The 14,013-nt window shown below is 46.5% G+C and overlaps 1 protein-coding gene across 3 annotated transcripts in view; it reads right to left on the reverse strand.

The window, feature by feature from the left end:
• Window positions 1–240: 240 nt before the first annotated feature.
• The window catches only part of CCDC17 (coiled-coil domain containing 17), a 47,879-nt gene continuing 34,106 nt past the window's right edge, over window positions 241–14,013 (reverse strand). For 2 of the 3 annotated variants that reach the window (XM_072127112.1, XM_072127111.1), the window contains 14 exons: window positions 12,352–12,455; window positions 11,974–12,114; window positions 11,462–11,616; window positions 11,194–11,314; window positions 9,229–9,345; window positions 9,022–9,119; window positions 8,774–8,929; window positions 2,959–3,139; window positions 2,695–2,877; window positions 2,042–2,254; window positions 1,860–1,928; window positions 1,690–1,773; window positions 1,484–1,624; window positions 241–692 (listed from right to left, as the gene is read on the reverse strand). In XM_072127112.1, the coding sequence (XP_071983213.1) occupies window positions 600–692; window positions 1,484–1,624; window positions 1,690–1,773; window positions 1,860–1,928; window positions 2,042–2,254; window positions 2,695–2,877; window positions 2,959–3,139; window positions 8,774–8,929; window positions 9,022–9,119; window positions 9,229–9,345; window positions 11,194–11,314; window positions 11,462–11,616; window positions 11,974–12,114; window positions 12,352–12,455 (1,856 nt within the window). In that variant the 3' untranslated portion in view covers window positions 241–599. Of the gene's footprint in view, window positions 693–1,483; window positions 1,625–1,689; window positions 1,774–1,859; window positions 1,929–2,041; window positions 2,255–2,694; window positions 2,883–2,958; window positions 3,140–8,773; window positions 8,930–9,021; window positions 9,120–9,228; window positions 9,346–11,193; window positions 11,315–11,461; window positions 11,617–11,973; window positions 12,115–12,351; window positions 12,456–14,013 lie in introns of those variants that run through there. The other variant, XR_011850193.1, reaches the window with a different exon arrangement.

A 14,013-nucleotide genomic window follows, 5' to 3' on the forward strand; every position in this document is an offset into this window, starting at 1 on the left:
AGCTGGCTCATTAGGTTCTGCTCACAAAGAGCCGGAATTCCCCTTACTACTCTGGAACACCAGCCAGATGAGGGTAAATTCCCTTCTGGCCAGAGATCAACCAGGAATCTCAAGGTGCAGCAGGATTGACGGAGCAGAAAACACTTATTGGTTCATCAGTAAACTTTCCCTTCCCAAGCAGATCCCATAAAGCTGCATTACCAGTTATGGTCAATAGATGGCGGCAAATATACCAGGGACTTAGTCTGGAAACACCTGGATGTCAGATCCATGGATGGACCAGGTAAGTGTTTAATGTTCATAAGGATGCATGGAGGAGGTCAATTACACCTCTGTCTGTGTAACAGGTTTCTAGGTGTTCCGATCTTGTAGATTTGTGTATTGCCAGAACATGATGTGTTCCGGTACCAGTGATACGGGTCTGGTGGTGCTGCCTTGCTCTGTCCTGATGCACTCCATTGCTTCCCAGGAGACAGGAGCAGAACACCCGATCATCAATGGAGTTTAGTTTTCTACAAGATGCATCAGAGAGCTTGAGAGTCTCCATTCACTGACAGCAAACTCAGGCGGACAATGTCTCAGGCTCTAGTACTGTGAGCTCACTCAGATGTTTCCAGTGTCAGACTTTCAGTTCTGGGGGTCCGATGCTCCTCCACGTCATCAGAACCGGACTGAGGGGGAGACCAGAGATACTGGAGAGAGAAGAGACGTAAAGAATTAGATCCATGGCCCCACAGACAGGATCACAGGTTAGGATTAGATACACGGCTCAGCAGTCAGTATCACACAGGTTAGGATTAGATACACAGCTCAGCAGGCAGTATCACACAGGATGGGATTAGATACACGGCTCAGCAGTCAGTATCACACAGGTTAGGATTAGATACACAGCTCAGCAGACAGTATCACACAGGATAGGATTAGATACACAGCTCAGCAGACAGTATCACAGGTTAGGATTAGAAACACAGCTCAGCAGACAATACCACACAGGATAGGATTAGATACACCGTTCAGCAGACAGTATCACACAGAATAGGATAAAGATACATAGCTCAGCAGACAGTATCACACAGGATAGGATTAGATACACAGCTCAGCAGACAGTATCACACAGGTTAGGATTAGATACACAGCTCAGCAGACAGTATCACACAGGTTAGGATTAGATACACAGCTCAGCAGACAGTATCACACAGGATAGGATTAGATACACAGCTCAGCAGACAGTATCACACAGGATAGGATTAGATACACAGCTCAGCAGACAGTATCACATAGGATAGGATTAGATACACAGCTCAGCAGACCGTATCACACAGGATAGGATTAGATACACAGCTCAGCAGACAGTATCACACAGGATGGGATTAGATATACAGCTCAGCAGACAGTATCACACAGGATAGGATTAGATACACAGCTCAGCAGACAGTATCACACAGGATTAGATACAATAATGACTTGTTACTCTCCTCTTTACCTTCCTGTAGTAATGCACCAGCAGAGTCTTGTAGTCGTCGGGTTGCTGTGTACCGGGTACGAGCTCGGCTAGGCTCCTCCCCCTTGGCTGTGCGGTGTAGGAGTCTATAGCGTCCTGCGGTAGGTACATCAGGTCTACCTCCTATAGGAGTGCAGGGGTGAGGTGACAGTCGCTGCTGTGTGTATGTGTGTGTGCTGTGTACTTACCTGCGGACTGTAGGTTGTCACCTCCTGGTGGCGGCGTCCATCTGCTATCCTCACAGTGACAGCTGCTGTGTCTATCCTCACAATCTGTGACAGGGAGTGGTACAGTAATAGGCGGCCGACCTTGGAGGTGACCCCGGAGAAGCCCCCGGGCCGCCCTGAGCTTTCCTTACCGTTCCCTCCTCTTCCATCTGCCGCAGTTTTTCCCGGCAGTTTCCTGTCTGTAAGGAGCGTAACGCAATCTACGGAGGAGTAATCCGCAAATCAGGGACTGGCTGCCACCAGAACCTTGACCCACATGTGGGGTCCAATGATGTCCTGATCACATGACATCACCCACATCTACAGTCATTACCTGGCTGGGGGCTCCTCGGTACAGGGGCAGCTGGTAGGCCCCCAGGTTACAGTAATTGTTGTAGAAGACCCCCAGCGCTGTCCAGGCCTGTGACCCCACGCGGAGCTCAGGTGATGCTGACCCGCTCCGATCAGACTCCGGGTCTTCTGTCACAATCTCGTGGAGATGGAAGATGAGCGCCAGATGTTTCTGGAAAATTCTGCGGGTGAAAGTCTGTGAGAGAGAAATGGAGGGCAGACAGGTGTGAACAGGAACAAAGCAGGAGGGACATGCAGGGACCCAGGAGAGGAGGGTGATGGGGGACGTGCAGGCACCCGGGAGAGGAGGGTAATGGGGGAATATGCAGGGACCCGGGAGAGGAGGGTTATGAAGGAACGTGCAGGGACCAGGGAGAGGGGGGTGAAGGGGGAACGTGTAGGGACTCAGGAAAAGAGGGTGATGGGGCAACATGCAGGGACCCAGGAGCGGAAGGTGATGAGAGAACTTGCAGGGTCTTGGCAGAGGAAAGTGATCGGGGACATGCAGGGTCCTGGGAGAGGAGGGTGATGAGGGAACATGCAGGGACCTGGGAGAGGAGGGTGATGGGGGTGTGCAGGGTCCTGGGAAAGCTCCTGAATCCACCATGAAGGGGTGAGATTGAGGGTTAGACTCACCTTGAATCCATCCCGCCACATGGGGCAGCGCTGATCGCTGCTCATATCGATGTCATGTACAGAGGTGGGGGGGTCGTATCTCATCCACTGTCCCCCATAATAATAGGCTGCTGGGGGGCTAAAGCAAATATGGCCGAAGGTAAATCCGGACCAAGGCAGGTTCTGGGCGGAGTCCAGAGAGACCTGCACTGACAAGAAAGGGTTAAAGATAAAGCAATGCACAGGTCACACCACAAGCTGCAAGAGACTATCACATCTACTTACCTTCACACCTGATGTAAGAAGATACGGGGAGACACAGCACAGATGGAAGGGTCGGGGGGCTTCCTTCATCTTCTCAGTAAATGTCTTATTTACCCAATCAGAAAGGAGCTTGTCCGCCAACAGACTCCGCCCAGAATCACCTGCGAGTAGAGGGATCACCTCCCGCACCCGCACCAAGGACCTGCAGACAAGAAACCTCTATATAGTAACTGCTTAATGCATGTCCCCCAATATCAGGGCAGCTGAGCCCCATACAGATCATCACTGTGCATATACACTCTGTATTATAGTCCAGAGCTGCACTCACTATTCTGCTGCTGGTGCAGTCACTGTGTACATACATGACATTACTTATCCTGTACTGATCCTGAGTTACATCCTGTATTATACCCCAGAGCTGCACTCACTATTCTGCTGCTGGTGCAGTCACTGTGTACATACATGACATTACTTATCCTGTACTGATCCTGAGTTACATCCTGTATTATACTCCAGAGCTGCACTCACTATTCTGCTGCTGGTGCAGTCACTGTGTACATACATGACATTACTTATCCTGTACTGATCCTGAGTTACATCCTGTATTATACCCCAGACCTGCACTCACTATTCTGCTGCTGGTGCAGTCACTGTGTACATACATGACATTACTTATCCTGTACTGATCCTGAGTTGCATCCTGTATTATACTCCAGAGCTGCACTCACTATTCTGCTGCTGGTGCAGTCACTGTGTACATACATGACATTACTTATCCTGTACTGATCCTGAGTTACATCATGTATTATACACCAGAGCTGCACTCACTATTCTGCTGCTGGTGCAGTCACTGTGTACATACATGACATTACTTATCCTGTACTGATCCTGAGTTATATCCTGTATTATACCCCAGAGCTGCACTCACTATTCTGCTGCTGGTGCAGTCACTGTGTACATACATGACATTACTTATCCTGTACTGACCCTGAGTTACATCCTGTATTATACCCCAGAGCTGCACTCACTATTCTGCTGCTGGTGCAGTCACTGTGTACATACATGACATTACTTATCCTGTACTGATCCTGAGTTACATCCTGTATTATACCCCAGAGCTGCAATCACTATTCTGCTGCTGGTGCAGTCACTGTGTACATACATGACATTACTTATCCTGTACTGATCCTGAGTTACATCCTGTATTATACTCCAGAGCTGCACTCACTATTCTGCTGGTGCAGTCACTGTGTGCATACATGACATTACTTATCCTGTACTGATCCTGAGTTACATCCTGTATTATACCCCAGAGCTGCACTCACTATTCTGCTGCTGGTGCAGTCACTGTGTACATACATGACATTACTTATCCTGTACTGATCCTGAGTTACACCCTGTATTATACTCCATAGCTGCACTCACTATTCTGCTGCTGGTGCAGTCACTGTACATACATGACATTACTTATCCTGTACTGATCCTGAGTTACATCCTGTATTATACTCCAGAGCTGCACTCACTATTCTGCTGCTGGTGCAGTCACTGTGTACATACATGACATTACTTATCCTGTACTGATCCTGAGTTACATCCTGTATTATACTCCAGAGCTGCACTCACTATTCTGCTGGTGCAGTCACTGTGTACATACATGACATTACTTATCCTGTTCTGATCCTGAGTTACATCCTGTATTATACCCCAGAGCTGCACTCACTATTCTGCTGGTGCAGTCACTGTGTGCATACATGACATTACTTATCCTGTACTGATCCTGAGTTACACCCTGTATTATACTACAGAGCTGCACTCACTATTCTGCTGGTGCAGTCACTGTGTGCATACATGACATTACTTATCCTGTACTGATCCTGAGTTACATCCTGTATTATACCCCAGAGCTGCACTCACTATTCTGCTGCTGGTGCAGTCACTGTGTACATACATGACATTACTTATCCTGTACTGATCCTGAGTTACATCCTGTATTATACTACAGAGCTGCACTCACTATTCTGCTGGTGCAGTCACTGTGTACATACATGACATTACTATCCTGTACTGATCCTGAGTTACATCCTGTATTATACCCCAGAGCTGCACTCACTATTCTGCTGCTGGTGCAGTCACTGTGTATATACATGACATTACTTATCCTGTACTGATCCTGAGTTACATCCTGTATTATACCCCAGAGCTGCACTCACTATTCTGCTGCTGGTGCAGTCACTGTGTACATACATGACATTACTTATCCTGTACTGATCCTGAGTTACATCCTGTATTATACTCCAGAGCTGCACTCACTATTCTGCTGGTGCAGTCACTGTGTGCATACATGACATTACTTATCCTGTACTGATCCTGAGTTACATCCTGTATTATACCCCAGAGCTGCACTCACTATTCTGCTGCTGGTGCAGTCACTGTGTACATACATGACATTACTTATCCTGTACTGATCCTGAGTTACATCCTGTATTATACTCCAGAGCTGCACTCACTATTCTGCTGGTGCAGTCACTGTGTGCATACATGACATTACTTATCCTGTACTGATCCTGAGTTACACCCTGTATTATACTCCATAGCTGCACTCACTATTCTGCTGCTGGTGCAGTCACTGTACATACATGACATTACTTATCCTGTACTGATCCTGAGTTACATCCTGTATTATACTCCAGAGCTGCACTCACTATTCTGCTGCAGGTGCAGTCACTGTGTACATACATGACATTACTTATCCTGTACTGACCCTGAGTTACATCCTGTATTATACCCCAGAGCTGCACTCACTATTCTGCTGCTGGTGCAGTCACTGTGTACATACATGACATTACTTATCCTGTACTGATCCTGAGTTACATCCTGTATTATACCCCAGAGCTGCAATCACTATTCTGCTGCTGGTGCAGTCACTGTGTACATACATGACATTACTTATCCTGTACTGATCCTGAGTTACATCCTGTATTATACCCCAGAGCTGCACTCACTATTCTGCTGCTGGTGCAGTCACTGTGTACATACATGACATTACTTATCCTGTACTGATCCTGAGTTACACCCTGTATTATACTCCATAGCTGCACTCACTATTCTGCTGCTGGTGCAGTCACTGTACATACATGACATTACTTATCCTGTACTGATCCTGAGTTACATCCTGTATTATACTCCAGAGCTGCACTCACTATTCTGCTGGTGCAGTCACTGTGTGCATACATGACATTACTTATCCTGTACTGATCCTGAGTTACATCCTGTATTATACCCCAGAGCTGCACTCACTATTCTGCTGCTGGTGCAGTCACTGTGTACATACATGACATTACTTATCCTGTACTGATCCTGAGTTACACCCTGTATTATACTCCATAGCTGCACTCACTATTCTGCTGCTGGTGCAGTCACTGTACATACATGACATTACTTATCCTGTACTGATCCTGAGTTACATCCTGTATTATACTCCAGAGCTGCACTCACTATTCTGCTGCTGGTGCAGTCACTGTGTACATACATGACATTACTTATCCTGTACTGATCCTGAGTTACATCCTGTATTATACTCCAGAGCTGCACTCACTATTCTGCTGGTGCAGTCACTGTGTACATACATGACATTACTTATCCTGTTCTGATCCTGAGTTACATCCTGTATTATACCCCAGAGCTGCACTCACTATTCTGCTGGTGCAGTCACTGTGTGCATACATGACATTACTTATCCTGTACTGATCCTGAGTTACACCCTGTATTATACTACAGAGCTGCACTCACTATTCTGCTGGTGCAGTCACTGTGTGCATACATGACATTACTTATCCTGTACTGATCCTGAGTTACATCCTGTATTATACCCCAGAGCTGCACTCACTATTCTGCTGCTGGTGCAGTCACTGTGTACATACATGACATTACTTATCCTGTACTGATCCTGAGTTACATCCTGTATTATACTACAGAGCTGCACTCACTATTCTGCTGGTGCAGTCACTGTGTGCATACATGACATTACTTATCCTGTACTGATCCTGAGTTACATCCTGTATTATACCCCAGAGCTGCACTCACTATTCTGCTGCTGGTGCAGTCACTGTGTACATACATGACATTACTTATCCTGTACTGATCCTGAGTTACATCCTGTATTATACTCCAGAGCTGCACTCACTATTCTGCTGGTGCAGTCACTGTGTGCATACATGACATTACTTATCCTGTACTGATCCTGAGTTACATCCTGTATTATACCCCAGAGCTGCACTCACTATTCTGCTGCTGGTGCAGTCACTGTGTACATACATGACATTACTTATCCTGTACTGATCCTGAGTTACATCCTGTATTATACTCCAGAGCTGCACTCACTATTCTGCTGGTGCAGTCACTGTGTGCATACATGACATTACTTATCCTGTACTGATCCTGAGTTACACCCTGTATTATACTCCATAGCTGCACTCACTATTCTGCTGCTGGTGCAGTCACTGTACATACATGACATTACTTATCCTGTACTGATCCTGAGTTACATCCTGTATTATACTCCAGAGCTGCACTCACTATTCTGCTGCTGGTGCAGTCACTGTGTACATACATGACATTACTTATCCTGTACTGATCCTGAGTTACATCCTGTATTACACCCCAGAGCTGCACTCACTATCCTGCTGCTGGTGCAGTCACTGTATACATACATGACATTACTAATCCTGTACTGATCCTGAGTTACATCCTGTATTATACCACAGAGCTGCACTCACTATTCTGCTGCTGGTGCAGTCACTGTATACATACATGACATTACTTATCCTGTACTGATCCTGAGTTACATCCTATATTATACCCCAGAGCTGCACTCACTATTCTGCTGCTGGTGCAGTCACTGTGTACATACATGACATTACTTATCCTGTACTGATCCTCAGTTACATCCTGTATTATACTACAGAGCTGCACTCACTATTCTGCTGGTGCAGTCACTGTGTGCATACATGACATTACTTATCCTGTACTGATCCTGAGTTACATCCTGTATTATACCCCAGAGCTGCACTCACTATTCTGCTGCTGGTGCAGTCACTGTGTACATACATGACATTACTTATCCTGTACTGATCCTGAGTTACATCCTGTATTATACTCCAGAGCTGCACTCACTATTCTGCTGGTGCAGTCACTGTGTGCATACATGACATTACTTATCCTGTACTGATCCTGAGTTACATCCTGTATTATACCCCAGAGCTGCACTCACTATTCTGCTGCTGGTGCAGTCACTGTGTACATACATGACATTACTTATCCTGTACTGATCCTGAGTTACATCCTGTATTATACTACAGAGCTGCACTCACTATTCTGCTGGTGCAGTCACTGTGTGCATACATGACATTACTTATCCTGTACTGATCCTGAGTTACACCCTGTATTATACTCCATAGCTGCACTCACTATTCTGCTGCTGGTGCAGTCACTGTACATACATGACATTACTTATCCTGTACTGATCCTGAGTTACATCCTGTATTATACTCCAGAGCTGCACTCACTATCCTGCTGCTGGTGCAGTCACTGTATACATACATGACATTACTAATCCTGTACTGATCCTGAGTTACATCCTGTATTATACCCCAGAGCTGCACTCACTATTCTGCTGCTGGTGCAGTCACTGTGTACATACATGACATTACTTATCCTGTACTGATCCTCAGTTACATCCTGTATTATACTACAGAGCTGCACTCACTGTTCTGCTTTGTGCAGACATTAGAGAATTCTGGGAGATTTCAGCTCTGTAGCCTGCATTACTTGCCCTCACCTGTTCGCCATTGCCCTGTAGAGCTGGGTTTCCCCGGGGTTGGGGAGAGCTGTGCTGGAGATATACACCCCCTGTGAGTATTCGGGGCGCTCCCTGGTGGTGGTTGGAGTTTTGGCCTTTGTGATACGGAGTAACAATGTGGCGCAGGGGACAATACTGTACAGAGGGAGATAAACGATAATTGTTAATGATTGCTCTGCTCTTTATATCAGTTCCCCCCTCTAGACTATAACTCCCATCATTCTCACCGTCCTGGTGAGGTCAGTGACTGCACAGAGAAGGCGCGGTCAGTAGGGGGCGGGCTGTAGTAGACGCGGATCTGATGCGCTCCCTCATTTAAAGAGACCTGGGAAAAAACACATAATACCGTCATGTAATATCATCATATAATACAGTCATACAGCGCTGCCGTGGTGAGAGGTCACAGTCAGGGTATCGGGACCCCAATATCTCACCTGAACCTCTCCAGAGTCAGACATTGGTGCCACCTCGGTTCCTGACTCTACAAAGAGATTGATGGCCGCCCAACCAATCAGGGCAAGGTCCCTGGAGAATCGGTCGATGGTGTAGACCTGGTGAGGAGGAGGGCAGGGGGTCAGTGTATGAGGTCACATGGGATCACACACCGACAGGGGGGTAACTAGGAGAGGCTGGAGGCATGGAGCCCCCTACTGTATACACTCACACACATCTATATACACCCATACAGTCCTACACTCATATACAGACTTACACACTCTCAGGCCCCATTCACACTGCACATGTGGAGGCGTATATCCAGACAAAGTCTGTAAGATCGGAAAATTGGAAAAACTTTGAAAGTGTCCCCAAGTGCAGCTGCAAAAACCATCATGTGCTACAAAGAAGCTGGGTGACGTGAGGAGCGTCCCAGGACAGGAAGACAAAGAGTCACCTCTGCTGCGGAGGATAAGTTCATCCGAGTCACCAGCCTCAGACATCGCAGGTAACAGCAGCTCAGATTAGAGACCCGGTGACTGTCGCACAGAGGTCCAGCAGCAGACACATCTCTGGTAAGAGGAGACTGTGCAGCAGCTTCATGGTAACATATCTTCTAGGAAACCGCTGCTAAGCACCAGCACCAACCACCGGAGACACAAGGAACGGTCACAAGACCTGAACCCAATCCAGATGGTTTGGGGTGAGCTGGACCGCAGAGTGAAGGCAAAAGGACCAACAAGTGCTCAGCATCTCTGGGATCTCCTTCAAGACTGTTGGAAGACCATTTCAGGTGACTACCTCTTGTATCTCATCCAGAGAAGCCAAGAGTGTGCAAAGCAGAAATCACAGTAAAAGGAACCTAGATTATAACACAGATTTTTAGCTGTCTCACACTTTTTGGTTAAGTCTATAATTTCACATGTGATAATTCATAGTTTTGATGCCTTCAGTGTGAATCTACAATTATTATATTCAGGAAATTACAGAAAAATCTTTGAATGAGAAGGTGTGTCCAAACTTTTGTACTGTATATACACACTCATAATAATAATAATAATAATTCTTTATTTATATAGCGCACACAGATTACGCAGCGCTGCACAAATCATGTCAAATTGTTCCCTGTCCCCAATGGGGCTCACAATCTAATCAACCTACCAGTATGTTTTGGAGTGTGGGAGGAAACCAGAGGACCGGGAGGAAACCCACGCAAACACAGAGAGAACATACAAACTCTTTGCAGATGTTGACCTAAGTGGGATTCGAACCCAGGACCCAGCGCTGCAAGGCAGAAGTGCTACATACACACATACAGTATATACATACACACATACAGTATATACATAACACACATACAGTATATACATACACACATACAGTATATACATAACACACATACAGTATATACATACACACATACAGTATATACATACACACATACAGCATATACATACACACATACAGTATATACATACACACATACAGTATATACATAACACACATACAGTATATACATACACACATACAGCATATACATACACACATACAGTATATACATACACACATACAGCATATACATACACACATACAGTATATACATAACACACATACAGTATATACATACACACATACAGCATATACATACACACATACAGTATATACATACACACATACAGTATATACATAACACACATACAGTATATACATACACACATACAGTATATACATACACACATACAGTATATATACGGCAGGAAGTGGAGATGAAATATTCCTAGCTCTGTAAGCGGCAGGGTGATCTGTGTACTGTGGATGATGTGCAGTATAATAAGTATATAATGAGGCACTTCCTCACTTCCTCAGTGTGGTGGGGCCCCCTGTCACTCCCCGCCCCACAGCAGCTGCTATGGCTACTCCCCCTGTAGTTACGCCCCTGGACAGGGAATGTCACCCCCTTGTACCTTTAGCAGGACGGTGGCGGTCGGGGGGACGCCCGGAGACCTGATCTCCACCGAATAATCGTAGAACGGATGGAAAATATCACTGGACAGATCGATCCCACTACAGAGATCCGGCCCGATCCTGGAGGATGACAACACGATACATTGTAACGGAGGATGCAATGAGAGACATATATGTCGTAGTCGCCGTCACTTACTGGTTGTAAGGACATATGCAAATACGTTTTCCAGGATGCAATAAGGAAAACCACGCCTCCTGGTAACTTACTGGTCGTAGTTTTGGTCAAATATCCTCCCAGTGACCCGAGTGACCGTCACGGCATCCGGCAGGAATCGCGCGCCATCAATATGGAGCCTGATGATGTCATCACTGCGGTAAGCGTCTGCGGGGGGGCGACTCCGGGAGCGGGGAATGAACACATCCTGTACGAGAGAACAGACAAGATCCAGGACACTTCAGAAACCAAAGGGAAAAGGACGTCCCTGATTCCCCGGACGCCATATTGGATCCATCGGGAAGAGGGACACGCAGTCAGATGCAGGAATTCTCTTGGGGTTCACAATCAGCTCAGAGATTCGCCAGGGATTCTTATGCAGGTCCATAATGATTGGACCCGGCGCCTTCAGTACCAGGAAGAGCACGTTGTGTAGCTGTGCATCACAGGGAACGTCCCTGGATGTGGTTGCTCCTCCCCTCCACCATTACTCCCCGGGGATCACATAAGATATTTTCCCTTTAAGGTCATCCTAGAGCTTACAATCTATAGGGGCGGATCTTACCTGTGGGAGAGCTCCGCCTCCATCGCTGTCCGTATCCGATGACTCTTCAGGAAAAGGGAAGTCGGGTCGTGATGTGCTGAACATACAGATCCGCAGTCGGGCGTCGCCATACGGCTCAAACATCTCCGCCACGGAGTCCACCTGCCGAGAGGGAAGAAGAGGATGCTGGGACGGCACAGACGTAGATATAGAGGGGCCTCTACATAACGGGGAGGTCCGGAGGCGTTACACTGCAGCACATCAGGATTACCATAAAGAGCTGAGGTTCTGGTACACAATATTATCAGGCGCTGTAACTGTATACAGACGCCTGGAAGCTGCACTACAGAAGATATAGGTCCATATTATATCCATCTACCTGCGACCCATGACACTCACCATAGCGGAAAGCTCCAGAACCGGGGGCGCCGGCCCGTGATACAGGGGGAGGTCATGGACTCCAGTATTCCACTCAACATGGCGGCTCCTAGGACCCTGAGAACCTGAGGACAAGGAGAAATCATCATGTGTGATACTGACTGCTGGGCTGTGTATCTAATCCTATCCTGTGTGATACTGTCTGCTGAGCTGTGTATCTAATCCTATCCTGTGTGATACTGTCTGCTGAGCTGTGTATCTAATCCCATCCTGTGTGATACTGTCTGCTGAGCTGTGTATCTAATCCTATCCTGTGTGATACTGTCTGCTGAGCTGTGTATCTAATCCTATCCTGTGTGATACTGTCTGCTGAGCTGTGTATCTAATCCTATCCTGTGTGATACTGTCTGCTGAGCTGTGTATCTAATCCTATCCTGTGTGATACTGTCTGCTGAGCTGTGTATCTAATCCTATACTGTGTGATACTGTCTGCAGAGCTCTGTATCTAATCCTATACTGTGTGATACTGCCTGCTGAGCAGTTTATCTAATCCTATCCTGTGTGATACTGTCTGCTGAGCTGTGTATCTAATCCTACCCTGTGTCATACTGTCTGCTGGGCTGTGTATCTAATCCTGTCCTATGTGATACTGTCTGCTGAGCTGTGTATCTAATCCTATCCTGTGTGATACTGTCTGCTGAGCTGTGTATCTAATCCTATCCTGTGTGATACTGTCTGCTGAGCTGTGTATCTAATCCTATCCTGTGTGATACTGTCTGCTGAGCTGTGTATCTAATCCTATCCTGTGTGATACTGTCTGCTGAGCTGTGTATCTAATCCTATCCTGTGTGATACTGTCTGCTGAGCTGTGTATCTAATCCTATACTGTGTGATACTGTCTGCAGAGCTCTGTATCTAATCCTATACTGTGTGATACTGCCTGCTGAGCAGTTTATCTAATCCTATCCTGTGTGATACTGTCTGCTGAGCTGTGTATCTAATCCTATCCTGTGTGATACTGCCTGCTGAGCTGTGTATCTAATCCTGTCCTGTGTGATACTGTCTGCTGAGCTGTGTATCTAATCCTATCCTGTGTGATACTGCCTGCTGAGCTGTGTATCTAATCCTGTCCTGTGTGATACTGTCTGCTGAGCTGTGTATCTAATCCTATCCTGTGTGATATTGTCTGCTGAGCTGTGTATCTAATCCTATCCTGTGTGATACTGTCTGCTGAGCTGTGTATCTAATCTTATGTGTGACACTGTCTGCTGAGCTGTGTATCTAATCCCATCCTGTGTGATTCTGTCTGCTGAGCTGTGTATCTAATCCCATCCTGTGTGATACTGTCTGCTGAGCTGTGTATCTAGCCCTATCCTGTGTGATACTGTCTGCTGAGCTGTGTATCTAATCCTATCCTGTGTGATACTGTCTGCTGAGCTGTGTATCTAATCCTATCCTGTGTGATACTAACTGCTGAGCTGTGTATCTAATCCTATACTGTGTGATACTGTCTGCTGAGCTGTTTATCTAATCCTATCCTGTGTGATACTGTCTGCTGAGCTGTGTATCTAATCCTATCCTGTGTGATACTGTCTGCTGAGCTGTGTATCTAATCCTATCCTGTGTGATACTGTCTTCTGAGCTGTGTATCTAATCCTAACCTGTGTGATACTGTCTGCTGAG

Source organism: Engystomops pustulosus, chromosome 10 (genome assembly GCF_040894005.1).
Source record: "Engystomops pustulosus chromosome 10, aEngPut4.maternal, whole genome shotgun sequence".
In the NCBI taxonomy this organism is placed as follows: domain Eukaryota; kingdom Metazoa; phylum Chordata; class Amphibia; order Anura; family Leptodactylidae; genus Engystomops; species Engystomops pustulosus.